This window comes from Mytilus edulis, chromosome 13 (assembly GCF_963676685.1).
Source record: "Mytilus edulis chromosome 13, xbMytEdul2.2, whole genome shotgun sequence".
NCBI classification, from domain to species: domain Eukaryota; kingdom Metazoa; phylum Mollusca; class Bivalvia; order Mytilida; family Mytilidae; genus Mytilus; species Mytilus edulis.
In genome coordinates this window covers 65,172,627-65,197,189 of record NC_092356.1, presented here as the reverse complement: position 1 = coordinate 65,197,189, position 24,563 = coordinate 65,172,627, and the positions used below count along the sequence as shown (strand labels likewise).

The 24,563-nt window shown below is 31.4% G+C and overlaps 1 protein-coding gene across 1 annotated transcript in view; it reads left to right on the top strand.

The window, feature by feature from the left end:
- The window catches only part of LOC139502368 (feeding circuit activating peptides-like), a 49,986-nt gene extending 25,930 nt beyond the window's left edge, over positions 1-24,056 (top strand). The window contains exon 2 of the mRNA XM_071291829.1: positions 22,106-24,056. Coding sequence (XP_071147930.1) covers positions 22,106-23,449 — 1,344 coding nt within the window. The 3' untranslated portion in view covers positions 23,450-24,056. The remainder of the gene's footprint in view (positions 1-22,105) is intronic.
- The last annotated feature ends 507 nt before the right edge of the window (positions 24,057-24,563 follow it).

Genomic DNA, 24,563 nt, shown 5'->3' with positions numbered 1-24,563 from the left:
ATTTGAGATAACACACAATTGAAAGTTAATATCGTGTCTAGTATTTCATTATGTGATTCAATTTCTATAATTTCCCTATACCCTGTATACATTTCCAAACTTTGGTCAGAACAATATTTGTCAACATTTGCGTAGGTTACATGTATCTTTAATTTCCCTGTACATGTATACAATCTATTTGGAATTTCAATCGACGATCCTTGAGTAGATCTCTTTAATTCACTTGTACATGTATTAAATCTTCTCGGAAGTACAGTAGTAAACTTTGGTAGAACATCATGATAGTATATTAGCCAGTAATGTGAGTTTTGTTTGCTTTCTGTAAAATCTGACTGATATTTTTTAGTTGTGTTTAAACTGTAGAAGCTGTGGATTGTTATAAATAAGGTTATATAGATTTGTCATCACATTCTGTGTGTACCTGTCCCAAGTCAGGAGTCTTTTATTCAGTGGTTTTAGTTTGCTTCTGTATATCATATTCTTGTTTTCGTTTGAATCGTTTGAAATTTGTCATTTAGACCTTTTATAACTTACTATGTGGTATGGGTTTAGTACACTATTGAAAACCGTGTGATGACATATGGTTGGTGGTTCCTTTTAATTTTAGTTTCTGGTGAAGAGTTGTCTCATTGGCATCCTGGAACATCTTGATTTGTTAAAGATTCTGAATAATTAAATTAGTGCCTCTATCTGTAAACCTTTGAAACAAAATAACGAAAACTTATGAAATACATTCTAATGAATAATGAGTTATTAAGCAATCCAATATATCAAATACTAAATTATTGAAAAATGCCATCTAACAAATACTGTAACGTTTATTTTTGTTTTGTTTTACCGCATAGTTCCATATCATAAAAAAGTAACTGAAAATGGTTAATCATGCTAACGAGTCAGTCTCATATGAGGAATCTTGACATGAGTTGTCGCAAATAATTTATAAATGTGTCTGTCCTTAAAGGGAACTTGTTGTTAATGGACCTGTTTTAGACTGTACAATCTAAAACAACAAAACTCCTCTTGAATAGGTTGGAGGTAGAAAACATTAGTAAATATCTTCTTAGTATTTCTGTTGATAGGGTTACTGTTATTAGCATTTCACAATTTCCATCTTCAGTTATTAACAAAAAGAAAATAGAAATTGGTATAACCATATGATATACCTTGTATATGTTAGTAATGACAAAAGTCTGAACAAAAATGTCACGAAATATTTTTACATGAAACTGTGACAATAAAATAATTTTACATTATTTTTTTACAAAACAGTATCATCAAGTCACAGTTGATCTTTACAACCATAATAATTGATTCATGTCACAGTTTATTTTAAAACAGTAAAATCATGTCAAACTTAAATCTAAAACAGTAAAGTCATTCACAGTAATTTGTTTTGTTTTGTTTGCTATAGATAGAAGAGTTCCATGTCATAAAAAAGTGATTAAAAATTGGTTCAACATGTTGACGAGTCCTTCCCATATGAGGAATCTTTTCAAAAGTGTTGTCTCAAATTATGTATCAATGTGTCTGTCCTTAAATGAAACTTGTTGTTAATGGACCTGTTTTATAGACTCTAGTATCTTTTCAAAACTCTTGACCCGGGTAGAAAACATAAGTGAAATCTCTTTTTAACATTATTATACTGTTTTTACCGATAGGTAACTGTTATTTTTATCTCATAATTTACAACTCCTGTTATTGACAAACATTAAAAGGAAAATCGATATTCATATAAACACACAAGAAGTAAAAGGAGCCAATGTGCACTGGTGGTAAGCGGATGGTCGTAACTAAAAGTTACGACCATCTGGAGATGGGAGACAACTCTAGGCATAAGTTTTTCTTTTCCAATTTTTGTGCACTAAAAGGTTCATTTGAACCAAACCGCTTGTCTCGTACATACTATTCGACAGTCCGGTGATATTAAAACCAAATTTGATGCATTAAAACATTCCAATTTTCGTAAAATAGTCATTCAAAAATTCAAGCATGATGGTCGTAACTAAAAAAACAAAATATTGAGGATGGTCGTAACTTAAATTTGTGATGGTCGTAACTCTGTTTTAAATAAGACCGAATAAGGCAAGTCAAGAGTTTTAAACGTGTCTTTTATTATATGCATACTAGTATTTCATATGATGTACTTCTGAAGATTTTTTTTTCATTTTTTACATACAATGTAAAATAAAGCAATGTCAATGCGTGTAACACTTATCAATTCAGAAATTTTAAAAGTTTTCAAATATTAGTTTTGGGGAACTTTGATTAAAGTTCGATTTAAAATTCCAAATTTTTCAAATGTAACCGAACCAGTCAAGAGTTCTAAACGTGTCTTCTGTTATATGAATATATCATATATCATATTATATATTTGTGAAGTTGTTTTCACCAAATAATAAAAACTAGATGGAGAGAGGGATACCTGTAAAGAAGAAAATGGAACGAATCGAACGAAACAATACAAAATGAAATGAACAGTCATATATTCTTAAAATATAATGTATAAAATTAATAAAGAGGCAAATAGTTGAATTAATGTAAGCGGTTAAATTCATTAACAATGTAAATTTCTCAAAAGTGGAGAAATCATTTTAAAACAAGAAACACAGCTCTGGTTATGATCATTCTTTGTTAGAAATAAAAAGCACAAAATGTATCAAATACATGTAATTGTTTTAATTACAAAATAAATGAGTTTAAGAAACAAATTAACAAATTGGACATCACATGAAATAGCAGTATCCTAATTTTTTTTCCGTTTGGAATTCGCATCTATTGCAAACATAAACTTTTTGAGGATGTACTTACTAGTTGATTTTTTTAAATTTTCAATTGAAGAATGATACATTAAGTCGAAAGAGTATTAATAAGGAGTCAAAATAAGCTTAACATATTGATAGGTTATGAAGGTCGTTATCGAGACTAGAGCATACCCGCGAATTTGCAGGAACGTACCTGAGTTTTAAAAAGAACATACGCTTTATTCTTAGCCTGGATGCTTAGACGTCATATTGTTGTTTGGTGAAATCAAGCTGATAATCAGGTGCACAGTAATGCCCAATGACGAAGTCCATGAGTAGCTTGTAGCCATTCATACAATGTAAACATATAACTTACACATGATTTTCAACCTGCATACCGGGATTTGTATGTAATAATTGCCGCAGTACATTTAGTTTGACCTAAGTCTTTGTAACATTATCCTGGCTACAAACAAGTATTTTATTTTACTCTTAAATTCAGTGCATGTAGCAGTGTAAAATATATATCAACAATTTTCCTACTTTCGAAGTTAACACAATGATCATTGCGACACCATGGATTCAGTTTTCATTCCGTACCAATACTTAGAACTAATATCAATACTATACAGCAATATATAATCGTTATGTAATCGATAAAAAATAACGACAACACGTAATAAAATCCTGGGTTGAGTTCAATATCGTAGCGGCTACGTAGCTGCTATCAATATCTATGTAACAACTAGTCTATAGCTGCATGTTCAATCGTCAAGATCTACGTAGCACTACGTAGCAGCTACGATATTGAACTCAATCCTGACTCAGAAGTGCATTTGTGGATTCTATTTCCTCATGAACGACCAAAAGACGAATATTTGAAGGCCAATAGTTTATAAGACAATAACAATTTTAAAAAAGTCAAGGAGTAAACAAAGACTCAAAAACTCTAAGACATAAGAGCTGCAATAAATGATTTAAAGATGATTGTTCAGACTGTACGTTTAATAATTTCATCTGCCGACATGATTGCAGATAAAAAAAAAAGTCGTAAATAAAAAATACTAAAAACAAATATAAGGGAATACACGTGCATTTAATAATTTAATGTCTTAACGTACAGTAAAAAATATATCAATTCTCAACCCTAACATACTTTTTGGCTTAATGCGAGTTGATTAAATTGATGCACTTAATAAATTTGTAAAATCAAAGTTACAAAGGGGTAGTGAAAAATTCATTATACCAGAAATGAGCATTTTAGATGTAAATATGTATTTAAAAAAACTTGACAAGTCGAAAGCAACTGGTTTAGATGATGTCGGACCAATTATTTTGAGTATGTGCAGCAATGTCATTTTACCAGCTTTGACATATATCTAAACATCAATTATGGTAAATTTCCAAGTATTTTTAAAACTGCAAGAGTATGCCCAATTTTTAAAAGTGGCAATGCCTGTAATCCTGATAATTATAGACCAATAGCAGTTTTGGCTTGTCTATCTAAAATCATAGAACGACATATAGCTAATAGTTTGTATATATTTTTAAATAGTAATGACCTTCTTAATACTACACAGTCAAGTTTCAGAACTAAACATTCGTATACTACTGCACATACTAAATTAGTAGATGAATGGTTAGCAAAAAAAGATAATGGAGAGATAAATGGAGTTATATTTTTAGATTTAAAGAAAGCTTTTGATCTGGTTAATCATATAATTTTATTGAAAAAACTTGAATATTATAATGTTTCTAATAGATATAGGAAGATGTGGTGTGAGTGCCAATGAGACAACTCTCCATACAAATAACAATTTAAAAAGTAAACCATTATAGGTTAAAGTACGGCCTTCAACACGGAGCCTTGGCTCACACCGAACCACAAGCTATAAAGGGCCCCACAATTACTAGTGTAAAACCATTCAAACGGGAAAATCAACGGTCTAATAGTACACTTGACTGGTTTAAGTCATACTTGTTTGAACGAAGCCAACAAGTTAAGGTCAATAACGTCATGTCTAATACTAAATGCAGAAACACTGGTGTATCACAAGGTTCTATCCTGGGCCCTTTGTTATTTATTTTATATATCAATGATTTACCACTTAACATAGAACATTCATTAATAGATTTATATGCAGACGATTCTACATTACATTGTAAAGGTAATGATGTAATTCAGTTAGCTTCTAACCTTCAAAATGATATTCATGTAATTGAAAACTGGTGCTCGCAAAATTGTATGAAATTAAATGCAAAAAAAGAGTAAATCAATGATTATTGGTTCAAAACAATGGCTTTGTTTAACTGGAAACAGTTTTGATATCAATATTTCAAATGAACAAATAGAAAATGTAGATTGTGAAAAACTACTTGGTTTATATATTGACAAAAACTTTAATTGGAGTCAGCAAAAAGATAAAATGTCAATTACTATATCAAATAGAATCAACTTATTACAAAAGATAAGAAAATATTTACCTATGCATATACGTATTATCTATTTTAATGCTTATATTCTGCCATTATTTGATTATTGTTGCAATATATGGGGAAGTTGTTGTGAGAGTGGAATAGATAAACTTAATCAATTATTAAAGAAATCTGCTAGGGTTATAGTAGAAGCTGACATAATGACATCATCCAGTTTATTGTTTAATAGTTTACACTGGTTAAATGTGGAAAAACGAATTCAATACCAAAAGGAAATACTTGTATTTAAATCAATTAATGGTATGGTTCCTAACTATTTAGAAGAAAATTTTCATTTTACTGATAATCAAAACTATAACTTACGTTCAGCTGATAAAAAACTATTAAATCTTCCAAAACCAAAAACAATTTTTTTAAAGAAAACATTTACATATTCAGGTTCTCAAATATGGAACAGTTTACCAAATGAAATCAAAATGAGTGATACACTTGTATCTTTTAAAACAAAATGTTACAAATTTTTCATCAATTGTGCAAATTATTATGCCTTTTCATTATTATTTCAATAATAATTGTATATTGTGTATAATATAACTTTATAATACTGTGTGTACTTATAACTATGTTATTATTATTTTGAGGACTCTCAGGAAGGTTAGTTTTAACTAATGGGATCATCCTCTTCAAATAAAGATTATTTATTTATTTATTTATTTTTATTTATTAGTTTTCACTGTTGCTCCTATAAGATGAGCGTTTGAAATCCATCAGAAATGTGTATGTTTAATAATTCTCTAGCTTGATTTCTGCATATCATTACCAGAGTTACAATATTAGTTACATAGTGTGCTAGTGACCTAATACGGTATATATGGGGTCAGTAAATTCCATATGGGGTGAGAGCGAAGCTCGAATCCCCATATGGAATTTACTGACCCCATATATACCGTATTACGTCACTAGCACACTATGTAACGAATTTATCTTACCGACTATCTTAACGTGTGAAATTAAGACTAGTGGTTCTCAAAATGAGCAAGTCTGCAATACTGTAAGCACTAAGAAAATACTTCCATTGATCCTACAAAAACAGATGCAAACAATAACTTGTAAGGTTTAAATGTGTTTTATGAATTTGTTTCAATCTTAATCATCAATTTCTTCGTCTGTTGGAACTTTTAAGATTTTTTTTCTCAGTACCGTTTTGCTTTTTATAAAGGGACATAACACCATTACTAACCGTGTATGAAATAAGCCCCGCCCCCTTCTTACCTAATAAGGAATATAAAGGGACGTAACTCCACTACTAACCGTGTATGAGATAAGCCCCGCCTCCCTACTAACCTAATATCAAATATACACGGTTTGCACGCGGACGCTTTTAACCAATCATATTCCTGGAAATGTATAGGAGGTAAGATAAATAGTATTGTTTGTAGCAAATCATATATTACATCTGAGTCTATTACCTTAACAATTAAAATACATTAATACAAGTTTGTCTAAATACTCGAGTTACGGTCATCTTTCAAAGTTACGACCATCTTGTGTCGGTTACGACCATCATCCAAAATACTATAGTTGAAGTTACGACCATCACACATTTAAAGTTACGACCATCATGCTTGAATTTTTGAATGACTATTTTACGAAAATTGGAATGTTTTAATGCATCAAATTTGGTTTTAATATCACCGGACTGCCGAACAGTATGTACGAGACAAGCGGTTTGGTTCAAATGAACCTTTTAGTGCACGAAAATCGGAAAAGAAAAACTTATGCCTAGAGTTGTCTCCCATCTCCGGATGGTCGTAACTTTTAGTTACGACCATCCGCTTACCACCAGTGAATGTGTTAGTTAAAACAAAAGTTTTATCAGAAATAATATCACAAATCAAATCATTTTGTTAGGAATCTATCTGTGACATTGAATATTTAGATGACATACACTATTTTCTTTAAATCTGTAACATCAAGTCACAGTTGATCATTGATTTCAAAACAGTGAGATCATGTCAAACTTAATTCTAAAACAAGTCATTCAGAGTAATTTTCTGGACAGTAAGGTCGCTAAATAGTTAGTTTTTAAATTAAATCATGTAACATTTACTTAAGACATCAGTAGTGTCATTCCAGTTTGACGTACTCTCGTTTGATCCGGCAGTGCTCCTGATTGATCCGGAAGTCATTCGGTTGGTCTTGAAGTCTTTTGTCATTTGCGGCCACAAACTTATATAAGGTTTCTTTTCGAATATGATTTATTGGCCATGCTGTATAAGAAACTATGTCTTATTTGCATATAAAAAGACAGAATACAAATGTGATTATTATTAACATCCAGGAACAAACTTTCCTAGAGAGATGTAAAACAATGTTTCTATGAATGAATGAATGTAAATCAATAGAAAGTACCAGCTGTTAGGTTTCTACGACGATTAATTTGTATAAATTCAATAACAAATATTTGGTTCTGCAATGTAAGTAGGCACTGTACTAATCAGGAAAAGGTATTCATAAATTTAAAGGTTTTATTGTTTGTAAAACTATTTGAATATAAGCTATAAATATAAGATAGAAATTAAAACACGCGTACTTCTATATAAAATAAAATGATGAGAATATATATAAACCATTACAAAAAAGATAAGATAAAAATGACTCCTAGGGAAATCTTTTCACTAAAAAGGGGATTTGCTCTAAAGGGAACAAAAACGTATTTTTTCGATGTGTGTTTGGTAATAAAAAAAATCTGAATTTCAAGACAAAATATAACAAAAATATCTAACTACAAGACAAATTCAAAAAGGTAACGTCCTTAAAACTAAAAAAAATCAAACGCTATCAATCACAATAAAAAGTAAACAACAACTGCCATTTTCCAAACTTGGTACATGCATTTGCCGAATAAAATGGTGGGTTAATCCTGATTTTATAGCTTCGTCATATCGTCTCGCCCAATTAAGTCTACCACGAACTGATGACTTCATCCCACTAACTTCGACTATGACCAACAGCGCCCTGTCCAAATTTGTCAAGGTCTACTAAACCAACCAGAGATCACATTTACTTTAAGATTTGTTGTGATACCGTGTACGAATTTCATAAATCTTGTAATACAGTCGCATCAGTGTTTGCTCAGAAAGACATCGAATCTAAAATGTCTTCCTCGAATCTTTATATATGATACGGGAACTTAATGTAATCTGAAAGTAAACAACACAACACTGATGAAAGTATCATTTTCAAAGTCTAACTCTCAAACCTAAATCATGAATTATTTGAAGCAAAAGCATAAATTTCAAATTATGAATAAATGAATATAAAAATACAGTAACTGTTGTAATATCGCCAAAAAACCTGGATATATTTTATTTCGGATATTCATCACAGTCACTTTGATTACCTTTGTGTTTAATCTATAACTATGGTAGACCTAGTAAGTTACACATTTAGAAAGTGTTTTTAGATTTAAGGAACGCACTAAGATTGAAGAGTCAGAGACAATGAAGGAACTGTACTGTACTTAAATTTTTAAATGAATTGGATTACATTTCTTCACTCATGTTCACTTCATAGGACAAAGGTTTTGTTGAAGAGGATTTATATGCACTTAGCATAGCATTAAAAGCATGAAAAGGAGTGTTGCTCAAAGAAAAATCATGCACTGATTAACGTTATCGGAACAATGATCAACTTTTAGAAATACGTTGTCATGTTTTAAAATCGAATGCACTAATTAGAGAAAATCAAAAGGTAATTAGTAACGACGGAACCAATGAGAAGTTATATTTAATGGTATCATATAGAGTCTGCCATTAGTTCCTTTTAATCTTCTTTTTCTTGTTCCATTTCTGATGTCTGCAATGGAACATTTTAACGAAATTGCAACAAATACTAGTATATAAATTACAAATTACGTTATAATTTTTCGTAACATGATGAATAACACTTCTGAAGGTCTAAAGGTTCATTTTGATGATAAAACCACAAATACAAAAGCTTAACTAAATGTTATAGATTACGATCCAATCTCAATAAAGTAATGAAGGATGTTGGACATCTATGAATGAAATATGTCGATGTCAACAAAGGTGACAAAACCAACTATTTCTATCATGTAAACTATTGAAGAAAATACATCCATCATTATACAATTGATGAGGCAATGCATGGTCTCAAATTTATTTCCGATATAATTGATGAAAGCGTTTGATACAGATGTTTCAATGAGACTGTGTCTACAGATATGTATTTATGATTAAAAGTTTAAAACATGCACCAAATTATTTATTTGATTAGATGAATTATCAAAGGCTGGGCATTACTAAAAATATGTTATGGTGGTACATCCGGTAAAATGAATGGTGGTAAGTTATTATATCATTGAGACTCTTTACGTGCTTATTGGAGGTGTTTCCGATAGAAATTATCAGCTATAGATAGAACACACTACTTAAATTATACTTAAGATGAATTAGTCGTCATATAAAGTACATATATAATGATGTCATAGAAAGGTGACAGTGAATAAGAATATGCTACTTACACTTGAACTGTTTGTACCTAAATTTCATGTTCTAATATTGATACAATGATAGAATAAATACCCAACATTCATTTCGCCTGGTTCGCCCCATACTTTATTTGTAATTACGTTTATCCTTCGATAAATTATATAATAGAATAGGAATTTTATGCATGTTTTGTACTTAATATATGTAAGTCAAAAATTTTGTTTGGTGTATATTAAGGTGTGTGAATGCGATGCATTACCATAAAACTTAATCGTGGTGTGTACAATGGTAAATGAATTTCAATCTCAAGCTGGCCATTACGACATGTACGATCTTAACTTATTTTGAAGTATATGAAACGTTTAGTCTTGTTTATAGCTTAAATTGTAGATATTTACGTATATTTGACTTCAATTATGTTAGCTACAGTCAGAGGGTATCGTGATACATGTTATATATTGATCACTGAACAGGAAAGAAAAACTGGTCGAATAGAAAATGTAATAAATGTTGTATGCATAACAATTTCGAGAAAGCACAAGAAAGATAATGTATCTAAATAAAGTATAAAAGTATCTTCTATTGCATTTGATCGGGATACAAAGTAGAACGTTTGAAAAGTAATTTATTAATGGGATCAGTAAAAGGTATATATGCGATTAATTATATGAATTATTCTAACATGTCACGCATCCAAAGTATACGCGAGTATTAAGTGGGCACGTGACAAGTTTCTCTGTCGTTAGTTTCTGTGTATACAATGTATAACGATAAGTAGATATTCTTTCATCTTTTTTCTCTCAAACCTTGGTTACCATTAATTCATAATTTGTGGATGCCTGTTTGTAACTTCGTATTATTTCATATTATAGAACGAAACCTTTGTGTAACTGTTCCGATTGCATTCCATTTAAAATCAGACTTAATTCAGTGGTTTTTGTTTTTTGCTACGTATCTTATTTGTTTTTCGTTCATTATTTGTTTTATTGTTATATATAGATTAGGCACTTAGTCTTCTCGATTGAATTGTCATTTCGGGGACTTTTATAGCTGACTATGAGGTATGAGTTTTGGACAATACTGAAGGACGTATGGTGACCTATAGTTGTTAATTTCCATATCATTTTGTCTGTTGTGGAGAGTTGTCTCATTGCATATCGTACCTCATTTTCTTATTTCAATATTAGCTACATTTAATTGGGTCTTGTTTCTTGATGGCCGCATAATGACCTAGTGACAAAAATAATCAAAGACACAAGAATTATATTTAAGTACATCCGACTCGCGTATCGCGTTAGCAAGATTATCGTTGCATTTGCGTTGAAAACTTAAATTTATATAAAGGTTGTGTCGAATCTGGTTGAGGCTTTCGTCTGTGGTTAAATAATCAATAGAATTTATGATTATTTTTAATATTTTAAAAACAGTAAATTAACAGAACATCAAATGGTTTGTCACCATCGGGCCTTGTCAGTACAAGATCTCTGATAACAAGGCTATTGATACAATCAAGGACGAACATATTAAAAATCTTTTCAATTGCTCTAAACATCGTGACAAATTGAAAACCTAAATCATTTTATTTAATACTCATGCAAGTAAATGTAGAAGGTCACCAGAAAATTCTTCATCATTTATGTTTTCTGTATTGCAATATGCTTTTGGGGGCTAATGAAACAAATAATGAAACTGTCATGAAAACCTGACATACAAATTTCTAATTTCATTACAAAACTTAAATTGGAATTGGTAAAAATCACATGGATGTTTCTACCGAAAAAGAAAATAATCAATCTTTTAAACTCAAATGGAATTTATATGTTCAAAAGTTCAAACAGCATACAATTTTCAAATGAGATGGATCCTTGTATCCTCAATGCTCTTCAACTTTGTACTTGTTTGGCTTTATAAATATTTTGATATGAGCGTCACTGATGAGGCTTATGTAGACGAAACGCGCGTCTGGCGTACTAAATTATAATCCTGGTACCTTTGATAACTATTATTGTATGACATTACTTCACATGTATGGTTGATTTATCATTTACGGTGCAGTCACTTCCAAAATCATTAGATACATTCAGTAAAATTATTATTGACATTGAAAGCCGATATTTTATAAAGTTTACAAGTTGTATTGTTATTTTAATATTTTAATTGGCAAATTAATAAATAAACTCATCATAGAAACCAGGCTGACCAATTTGAAAGCCAGACGTGTGTTTCGTCTACAAAAAACTCATCTGCGACGCTATAATAGAAAATGTTAAAAGGCCAATAAAAGTACAAGTGCAATTAGAAAATTACGATTTGTTGGAAAGAGACAGCCATGTTTTCCTTTCCTTGCAACTTTAACAGATCGCGTCCGGACCCTGTTTAGAGTTGGATAAATATAATGTAGATAAAACGAGAAATACCGGAAGTAAGAATGTCTTATGTGGTTTAAAAACACACACAAAAACGATGGTCCAAAATCAGTCTTATTTGCAAAAGGATTTTGTATTGTTATCGTAAAGCACTACATTTTAACTGATACCATTCTACGTTAGATGTAATCAAATGGATAATCTCTCAGAAGTCTTAGGGAATTAACAAAAACAGGCTTGTAATTTTATCTTTAAACAAAAGATATCGATCCCATGCATATATTTTATTAGCCGTGTTTTGAACAAAAAAGATATAAGTTCAATGCGTATATTTCATTAGACGTGTTTGGTACAAGTTTCGGACGTTTCGGTAATTGTCCGATTGACCTTTCACCTGTTTAAAATCGAGCGCCACTCATGAGTCTCATGAAGACGAAACGTCAGTCTGGAGAAACAAATTATAAGTTGATATTTTTAAAGTTTTGCCTTATTACTTCCAAAGAAATGGTTCCTAGTCAGCTGTCTTTTTACTTCTTTTTGTAATTCCATTTGATGTTTTTTTTTGTTAATATATCTTGTTGTATTTTAAATGCAATGCGTTAATTGCCTTCTTGAAATCTTCTTATTTTCTGTATTTGAAAGATTCGTAAATGTTGTCCGATTTTATCTAAGAATGTCCTCTCTTCACTGACCTTGCTATATTCTTTTTTTTTTTACTTTGTGTACCGACTGCTCTATATACCATTTTTACTTTATTTTGATCCAGGATACAAAGGCACAATTCCAATAACATAATCAATATATATTAGCACTGTCGGAATTTCTTTAATTCTTTTTTTATTATTTTAAAAGTAAATATCAAAGCTGCATATTCCTTATTTATAAACAAAATATCCCATACTTAACCATTGACATATCTGATAATACGTTGACTCTGTACTTGTTGTTCATTTCACTTCAAATACAATAATTAAACGAAAATAGCTTTTGTCATACTTCACAGTTTTACGGTTTGTGCAATCAAATTCTATAAGAATTGCTGACGCATTTAATGAAACTTATATCACCTACTTAGTAAAATCATATTGAATGTATACGACAGTATATCCAGAAATAATGCACAACTCAATCACTGTTTAAAACTGTACCAAGAACCTTGTAAACAACGCAGGTAGACACCTTGTTTTTATCCTGACCTTTAAGAAATAATACCAGAATCATACTTACCATACATATATAAGGCCGTTAGTTTTCTCGTTTGAATTGTTTTACATTGTCATATCGGGGCCTTTTATAGCTGACTATGCGGTATGGGCTTTTCTCATCGTTGAACACCGTACGGTGACTTATAGTTGTTAATGTCTGTGTCATTTTGGTCTCTTGTGGACAGTTGTCTCATTGGCAATCATACCACATCTTCTTTTATATATTAACAACATAGTTAGAGACCCTGTACACTAAACAATACATTTTGCGACCTTGTTTACCTTTATAACCTCACAACTATTGAAATAAACAATCATGCAGATTTTACTTATTTCGCATAATAATTTAAGCCTTTCTGTATTGAATAGAACATGTTACGTTTGATATGCCAATTGGATATATTTTGTAGCAATCAATATTTCTATTCGTTTCTTCTTTTGGTCAGACTGTTATCTGTTCTTCTTTTTGTGGATTTTAATATCTTACAGAGTTGCTCTGGCTTCTTGTACTTCCACCTAGTACAATGGTTCAATCTCCAATGGTTTCCGATAAAACAGTGTTAGAAACTGATATCCAGTGGTTTGGTTATTGATTTTGTTTTCAGTATAAGTCTTTTCCCCTTTGTTGTACCATCGACAGTGGTGATGATTGTCTCTTAAGAAATGTTTAAAGGAAGAACGGTCACTGGTAATTGTTTAAATGTTTGTTCTTTGGTCTTTATGTTGAAAAATGGTTTCATTTATCATTTCACACCTCTTTATTTTCGTTTTTCGTCTTTTAGTATCCTTAATTCCAACTCATTTTGTGACAATCCTCAGATATCACTCCCCCTCTTTTTGTCTCGACTTTATCACCGATATTAATCTCATGTAACATAATCTGTTACAAATAAATATCAATGAAAAGGATCTAAATAGAAGTCTATAATATGAATTCTACAACAATGCTCAATAAAACTGTCGATCTGCGAAAAACACTGTCATATGAATGTAATGAAATTACGCAACGGTTGGGTAATTGTAAAAATTTGATTTGAAAATTCTATTTCACAAATATTATTTATTTTTACAGTTATATAATAATACCGTTTTATATTTCAAACTTAATTGTCACCGTTTAAAGTGTAACAACGATGTAATAATAGCATCCAAAATGAAATATTGCTATATATTATACAGAAAATTAATCATACTAAAGTGAACATGTTTACTAAGATATGTTTCAGATATTGGCATTTTGATTCTATGTAATATATCAATGACATCGTGATTTTAATGGACTTTTCTCAGTAGTAATTGTTAATAGAACAAAAGTACAAAACTGATGCAATACAATGTAATTATGATAGTATTCAAAAAGTACAATTGGTATTTTAAACTAAAACTAAAATTAAGTCCAAATTTTTAGTAAATCGTGAATATGTTATTATCGACTCCTAGGAGTCGATATAAAGAATAAAACGATGGACAGTTAGTGCGTGAATTTTTCTTGCTACCTGATTGGAAGATATTACGAGACGTGAATAATCAAAGTTTATTGATTGGTTAGGACAATCCAAACATAGTAAATGTCCTTCAATCCCGTAGAGTATCGGATTTGTCCTCTCTATTTTAGCAATTAGATTTTGCCTGGTCATTTATCATGCATTTCATGATATTGGTACACAGGTAACTTTTATCTATAAATAGTCGAATCTTTTGGAGTTTCGTAAACAACAACGTTAAACGATATATACTACTTCATAACGTGTGACCTCACGTGTGTGGTAAAATTTGTTGATTGATGCACGTGGCTATTCCAGTAAATGAATTAATCTACAAAGCGAGAGCACTTTCCATTTTCATCAGCTAAGAGTCGACTAGCCCTTTTTGAAAGGCTAATGCTTGTATTGATTAGATTGTTATTGATTCCCTGGAGATGGAATAACATATGAAGGTAGACTATGTCTTAAATGAGAGTTTTAATCATTTTTGAAGTACTTTTTACCTATCTCCAAAAAAGTATGTGAAAGATAAGGGCAATTAAACCTATTAGTCATAGAAAAACTGAAATCAGTTTGATCAAATGAAAATACAGTGAAACACGCTTCATAGAAAAATAAAGGTTGAGCAATATGAATTTCACCGTAAATATTTTTTTGTATTTGTTCACTCTTTTACAACGCGTCAATCCAAATTAAAAATGATTGCGTCGATCTCAACAGCCGAGTGATCGCGTCGATATCAAGAGCCAATTGATAACATCTTATTTACCAGTTTCTGTAAAATGACTTCAGTAAGCTGGTATCGTATATAAAAGTATATAAGTGGCAATTTCTATTTCGACAAGTACCTTCGATTATTCATCTTCGTTTATAGTGAATATCAAATGTAATTTGTGTAAACTTTTAAGTATTGTTTGAAAGTTTGTCTACTTGACAACGTATTAGTTAACTTATTGATGTTGTTTCGTTCTTTTTTCCGCTTTTTAAGAAAATGACGCTGTGGACAGCAGGCACTCGTTTACCAAGTACAATTGCCACTCCAGGGGAATGCAACATATATGTGTAATTCAATTTGTTGCGTATCTAATATTAAGCCATCATCTTGAATTGTGATAAAAAGATATTTGACTTTCCCTTTTTCTCAACAACATGGCATTAACCCCATCGAAACATTCATAAAATCCTCTCAAAATTCACATAAAATCCTCTCAAAATTCACATAAAATATCACTGTTTTACATACTGAGATAGACTATGCTTATTTTGACATGAATAGTAGAAAAATAGCATATGTATACTATTTTACTTTATCTATGATCTCAAAATGGTGCTGTTAATATTATATTGCTCTCTGTAAAACTCTTGAATTATGGACTGTGTTCTAATTAGAGCAGCAACAACAGCTCATCAACTATACGCCTTGTGAATACTAATTTGACCAAAGAAGCCATTGACGAAGTTGATGTCCACTACAGTAATACGGAAATGAACATTGAATTATTAATGACTATTGACCCTCCATTACTCTTGTTTTTTCGTCCGTTTCACATCGTAAGGAAAGTGATAATTTATAAAAAGAATTAGCCATCTACAGTATTTGTCCCATTTGTCAAGCTTTATCTTCCATTATTGGGACATTATTTCCTCCACATTTGTAAAGTGTGGAATGGATATTAAATTTATTTCTAATGAGAATTCCTACTTCCTGTTCTGTCTTGTCGTGATAGCATTCCACAGAAAATGAAGGAAAGCACATTTTTACTAATGAAAATAATCATAATTATGAAAAAATTCAAAATCGTTATTCAAAATATTATCCGATATATGTATTAATAGAATTATCTACCGAACGGAATCTTCATTGACATATCACATGACATTGTCATATCGTCTGCTTGTAAATTATGACATATATATTAATAGAATTATATACTGCGCGAAGTCTTCATTGACATAATATTATGATGTGACATTGTCATATCGTTTGCTTGTAAACGATAAATGTTTTTACATTCACTGTTTGTTGGGCTGATGACGCGTTAACGTATATCCGTTAGATAATATCTCAATTCATTCTTTTCTACATGAATCAGAGTGACACTTACGAAATTGATCAACTTTACTTTAACTAGAAAGCTCAATTTCAAACACACATTGTTTTTATTTTTTGTTTGATGTGGTTGAGCTTTTCTTTTTGCCATTTGATATGAGACTTTTCGTATTGAATTTTACTTGAAGTTCGGTATATCTGTTATTTACTTTTTAATATATATATATATATATGGGGAACAATGAGAACCTTAATAAACAAAATGTGACATAAAAGGTGAATTTAAAAGATAAGGTACAAATATTACTGTACGGTCCTTTATTTTAGGGCAATACAAGTAGTGAAATCGCAAAAGGAATGACTATCAACATAATTTGTATACACCGTCAAGACATTAAAATGCACTACGTTTTTTCTGCTTACAAAATCGTATTCCACAGAAATGACATATTCTTGTTTAGTTAAGTAGTAACTTTTATTAAATTTATAGTTAGTTCTTAAGAACTAAGCATCAAATAGTTGTATCTCATTTATTTTTTACGATAGAGCAGATGTTTCAAATTGATTAAGCTTAAAGACTATACATCAATTTATTACACTAGCCTTGTCGTGACTATTATCTTAATTGAATCACTTAACCCAAATGAGCTCTATTACCTTGACCGAGTTTAAGGTATCATTTGTGTTCTCCTCGTAGTATGTGGTTAAGTATTCGCTTAATTATTGTAGTCAAGTCTTTTTTTAATCAGTCAGCATTTCATGATAACGTAACGTATACAAGGTTCAGCTAAAAGATAGAGAAAATTAAATTCAATTGATGAATTGTATAAAAACATCTGAAATTTCAGATTTTCATTGCGAAAAAGCGGTGACAGTATAATACAAAAAACCTTTAATGAAGACACATCACTGAGGGTCTTGAAAGTTTTTTTTTTTTTTTAAGAATAATGGGAAAAATTTGCCAAATAAAATGCCAAATAAATAACGAATGAATAAAAATAGGCAAACAAAAGAATGGAAAATAATAAGATGCTAAAATAAAAAAAAAATAAAAAAAATAGAGAATGACAAGCAACATTTATGACAAATATGGAGAAAATTCGTCTATAAAAATAAAAAAATACTGAAAAGAAGGCCGTCATCCAAAACCTCAATATTAATCGGTGTGAAACGCCTCTCGTCACGCAATTCATTAATGAAAAGATCCAATCTTTCAATTTTAAATGTTATGTGATTTATAGAGACAAACTAATTTTATCATGAATTCAAAGATAAAATGCCTCATTATGTAAACGCTTAGAATCATTCGTACTTGTAATTCGTAATGTAAATGTTTTCATATATAATATGCACAATTAGTTAGGAATGCGTGTTATCACTTATATATATTGCACTTATTGGTAATTTAGTAGATATGAGTTAACCCAGCATTTTATAGAGGTTTACGTTTTGTGATTTCTTTGTCTGTCTGCTTAACTTTTTTATTGAACATGGTATTGTCGACTAAATTATGGTTTTTGATTGTCCCCTTGGTATTTTCATCCCAATGTTGAATCAATTTTATAGCTCACAGTATTTTACAATTTTAATGTAAATAATCAATTAATTCGACTTGGTTATAAAATTTGTACTTAACCAATGGAAATTCTTTACAGTGGCTATATTTCTAGATATTACTTCTGTTTGGTTTCTATCTCACTGAAACATCTCCTTCTATTGATTCCAACGGAATAAACCTCAGGTACAAGTAATAAATGATTGACCAATCACATCAAGTGATCATTCATTTCTGAATGTTTCAATTAAACTAATGAATCATTTCATACGTTGACTGTCCGTGTCTTAAAAATTAATTTCCACGCGTCTTCCGGTGACAATAAATATAATAATTACAACTGCGACCGTATGTTCTCAAGGGAAATATGCTTTGATTGGAATACAATAAGCTCGTTTATAAGGGTGTACATCCTTTACACAATGAGATCTGATTAAAGTTGATTATTGTAGCATTGAAGATTTAAATGTCAATACCTCCTGGTGTGCCAAGTTTGAATACTAGATTAGAGACATTGGAACTAGGAAAGCATCCCAACTACACTAACACCCGATTGGGGGCATTACAACTAGGATAGCATCCTAACTACACTAACGCCCGATTGGAGGCATGAGAAATAAGATAGCATCCGAACTACACTACAGTCCTTGGATGGTGTAAACTTCCCACTAACACCATACACCATTACACCATACACCATACACTATTACACCATACACCTTGTACCATAACACTATACACGTTACACCTTTGCACCATACACCTTACATATTACACCATACACCATTTCCCATTCTATCTACACGATCCGAAATTACCCATAATGCAATTAAATTTCAAATATTAAAATTATTATTTTTGTTTATGTTTACAATACGAAAAAATAAAATAAAAAGAACTTCGTTTTCAACCAATGAAATGTCGTACACAATCATTCACACCATTCCCGATCGCACGTTACACAATCACACCATTCCTCAAACACCATTACACCATTCCCCTTACACCATACACCATAGCACCATACACCTTACACCATTGCACCATACGTCATACATCATTACACCATACACGTTTTTTGAGGAAGTTTACACCATCCAAGGGCTGTAACGCCTGATTGGAGACATTGGAACAAGGATAGCATCCTTACTACACTAACGCCCGATTGGAGGCATTAGAACTAGGATAGCATCCTAACTACACTTACGCCCGATTGGAGACATTGGAACTAAGATAGCATCCTAACTACACTAACGCCCGATTGGAAGCATTAGAACTAGGATAGCATCCTAACTACGCTAACGCCGGATTGGAGGCATTAGAACTAGGATAGCATCCTAACTACACTAAAGCCCGATTGGAGGCATTAGAACTAGGATAGCATCCTAACTTCACTAACGCCCGATTGGAGGCATTATAACTCAGATAGCATCCTAACTACACTAACGCCCGATTGGAGGCATTAGAACTAAGATATCATCCTAACTACACTAATGCCCGATTGGAGCCATTAGAACTAAGATGGCATCCTAACTACACTAAAGCTCGATTGGAGGCATTATAACTAAGATAGCATCCTAACTACACTAACGCCCGATTGGAGACATTGGAACAAGGATAGCATACTAACTGTATCTAGTAACAAAACATTATATTTTCTGTCTAAATTTTTTGGCTGTTTGCCATTTGTGAAGGATCTTTCCGGACAGAATTTTCCTATGAGTTCAGTATTTTTGTCATTTTACTTTTTCATATGAATGTTCATTTCAAGTTCAATGAGCGTATGCAGTAAAACCTTATCTGGTTGTATGTTATAGATGACTCTTTTCTTCACATTAATTACTGTGCAGACCAAAAACTCATCCAATAACAGGGTTATAATTTGTAATTCCAGTTGCGCGTTTCGTCTACAAAAGACTCATCAGTAGTGCCCTATTTAACTGAGTTGAAACATCAAGTCCAATACGCAGGTGTAGAGCTTAAAAACCCACAAATTTTAATCAACGGTAACATTATGAAACGTGTTTTACATAGAATACTGTTATATTGATAGTTTGCGCTTCTTAAATTTTCTGGTAAACCTTATTGAACTGTGAATTTCAACTCTTATTCTATTATAGTCAAAATTAACAATGCATTTAACTGAATTTGACTTTAAAGTACTTTCTGATACAACACAACACATCTTTAAATAGAATTATGATCAAATTCAGTAAAATTATTAAATATCAAAGTCTGTTTATGCAAGCAATTAACAAAATTGAATTACCCTATTTTTTTGCATGGAGTTGTTAGTTAATGAAACAGTGGTAATTACAGGGGAAATAAGATTTAAATTCATGTTCAACAACTAATGACTAAACAATTCAATCTTCTCAAAACAAATTTTGAATTAATTTAAAATCTAGGTTTGTATTTTCATTTAAAACAAGAATGTGTCCCTATTACACGGATGCCCCATCCGCACTATCTTTTTCTATGTTCAGTGGACCGTGAAAAAGAGATAAAAACTAAAATTTGGCATTAAAATTAGAAAGATCGTATCATAGGGAACATATGTACTACGTTTCAAGTTGATCGGACTTCAACTTCATCAAAAAATACCTCGACCAAAAACTTTAACCTGAAGCGAGACAGACGGACGAAAGAACGGACGGACGAACGGACGAAAGAAAGTACGACAAACGGACGAACGGACGGACAGACCAGAAAATATGATGCTCAGAAATGGGGCATACGAAATAGTTTTTTTCATTCAACCTATAGCTATTTCTAAGATAATCTTCGTTACTATCACAAAACGTCGATGATAGGGAAATATAAGTCACTACACGTACAAGCGTTGTTGAAACATGATTTGTTTCTAGTAGAATTTCTATTACCACACATTTAGTCGTTATTACAAGATTCTGCATTGCTTTACATTTTACAGTTATTAGCAGATTCTACGTTACTAGGCAAATCAGAATCTGATGCATTCTGGGTAATATTTTCAAAAGCGTACATCAAAACTTTGTGATTGGTTTAAAATGTTCTAAACAATGGAAATGCAACCAATGACGTAACGTTATTTTCATTTTGGTGTACGAACAATGAGATTACCCATAATCCTTTAGATTCTGAAAAGGCGAATTATCTGCTCTTACACATGTAGAAAGTTTTTTTTTAAATGATTGCAATAGGTACCATATGATGCTTTATATTCTGTAAACAAACCTACAAAAGAGTTATTTAAATTGTACAATGTTTTGTCTAAACAGAAATTGAAAGAATACGCGGGTGATCGTCGAGATTTAAAAAAACAAAACAAATCAAATGGTATAATGATTTGGAGATGTGGTATGATAACAAATGCATTGAATTGCAATTCCATCCGAATCAAAATGGGGAAGATGTAAGCAATGATATGACAGCATACGACTTTAACAACGAGAAAAAACATACAGTATTGTCAACTATGATAGACCTCGAGATGAAAATGTTATAAAATTCGAACAAAAAAACTTACAACCTTATTTATGAAATAATCAACAAACACCAAACAAGGACAAACACAAACCAATGATAACCAATGAATAACAGGCCCTGACTTGGGACAGGCACATATAGATTGTAAAAATATTTGCTATATTTTTAACGATTATCAAACGGGGCATGGAATTCCAAATATTACAAACGAAATTGCCCTTGATGTTTTATGTTTTAATTTTCCTATATATATTATGTTATTCAATGTTCGTCTTTATTTTTTTAGGACAAATTCAGACAAAAACGCTCAAGTAGGCTATTGGAAGAATTAAAGAAATGGACATTAACAACAACACCAATTACACCATTGGACCGGATTTCCGGCGTTAATAATCACCGTACGCACGTCCGTGAAACGGAAGAAGAAATTAATTGGACTAAAATAAAGGAACAACTACAAAGGTTACTTGATTCTGATAATGGATCATGGGATGCAAAACTTCTAGATGAATTGTCACCGGGTGATCAAATAGTTCTGGAAGATACAGTGAATCCAAATAGTGCTGAGGAACTCCGAATGTTTTTAGAATCAAATATGGAGAAAAACAATGAGGAAAAACGTGGACTAGATACGTTAGGTGGAATGAGTTACCTCAAACGGGGTTTAGATACACTTGGGAATATGGGATTTCATAGCTACAAAAAGAAAGGGTTAGATACACTTGGAAATATGGGATTTCATGATTTTAAAAAGAGAGGGTTAGATACACTTGGTAATATGGGATTTCATGATTTTAAAAAGAGAGGGTTAGATACTCTTGGTAACATGGGATTTCATGATTTCAAGAAAAGGAGTTTAGATACTCTTGGAGGAATGAATTTCCATGGATTAAAAAAGAGAGGCATTGACACATTAGGTGGAATGGGATATCATAATTATAAGAAGCGAGGATTGGACACACTTGGAAATATGGGTTTCCATGACTTTAAAAAGAGGGGGTTAGATACACTAGGAAATATGGGATTCCATGGTTACAAGAGAGGACTTGATACTTTAGGTAATATGGGATTTCATGGTTATAAAAGAGGACTAGATACATTAGGTAATATGGGATTTCACGGTTATAAAAGAGGACTTGATACGCTAGGTAATATGGGATTCCATGGTTACAAGAGAGGACTTGACACTCTAGGTAATATGGGATTTCATAATTATAAAAGAGGACTCGACACTCTAGGTAACATGGGGTTATATGGTAATAAAAGAGGACTTGACACACTTGGAAATATGGGATTCCATGGTTACAAAAGAGGACTAGATACACTTGGTAATATGGGGTTCCACGATTACAAAAGAGGATTGGATACACTTGGTAATATGGGGTTCCACAATTATAAAAGAGGACTTGATACTCTTGGTAATATGGGATTTCATGATTTTAAGAAACGAGGAATAGACTCTTTAGGTGGTATGTCTCTATATGGGTATAGGAAACGAGACCAAGGAAATGATATCGATGACGATATAGCTTTAACAGATACAGAGGACAGCATGGATAATGACAGAATCAAACGTGAAACAGATAACGATATTAGCAAATCTGTAGAAGAAAATGCAAAGTCAAGTTGACGGATAAAACCATTCCAGCATTTGTTTACTGTATTTCAGAGAAATAACAACAACTGCTGCCTTCAGGAAATAAAGTTTGGTGCAAGTTCATACTAACTGTGATATCGTTGTTCAAACCATATGGTTTTGCTTGGACCGGCCATGGCGAGATGGCGTGGCATTGCTGGTCTGAATAAAATATTCAGACTGACTGAAATTGTTCACTTATACATTCCTTTGACTTGAGATAGTATGGTTTACGAAAGAAATAGAAAACATATATAAAAAAAAACATCAACCGTTAAAAGATTTTTTCAGAAAAATAAAGAAATCAATTTTCATAAAAGTCAAATATTAGTTTTTCAGGCGTATATTGGTTTTCTTAGAAAAAACAATATTTTGCACTTACAAAAGTGTTCCTCGTTAACTTAAAGACGACATGCATTGGTCCATTTCAGAATAGATGACCTTAACTAAGTCACCTTTACAACACACATACAAAAACACACACACACACACAGTCTATTGATTAATATCCTTTTTCTGTTTATCATGGATGGAATTTAAAATTAAAATGTATACGATAATATATGAATGATAAAATAAACTCTTTAAGCAAGTGGTTAAAGTGTCAGCTATTAAACTACCAAACAATCGTCATGTTTATACATTTATTTATTTTTACTGTTGAGTGTATGATCTATCAATATTATTTCATCATTTTTCTTGTAGTAGTCTTGTTTTGTTCATTAATTGAATGATTAATTGAATGAATGAATTCTTTATTTGCACAGCAGTAGTTACATGCTATAGTAACACAAACATATTTACATTGTGACACATAATAAACAACAGAGAAACAATACAAATAACTTTTTGGATGCTATATAATCAGCCAGGCAGATTTCAAATAATTACATAATGTTCCATCTAAAGATCTAGATTTTGTTTGATATAAATACATAAGTTTTGTCACATTTGGCCACGAATAGTAATAGTTTGGTAAAAACTGCAGCCGTACAAATCTATACACAGGACATACTAAAGTAAAATGGTACTCAGCCTCAACACTTTTCATATAATAACAAGTACATAATTTGGTTTCTCTTGGTATATTTAACATTTTACTTCATAG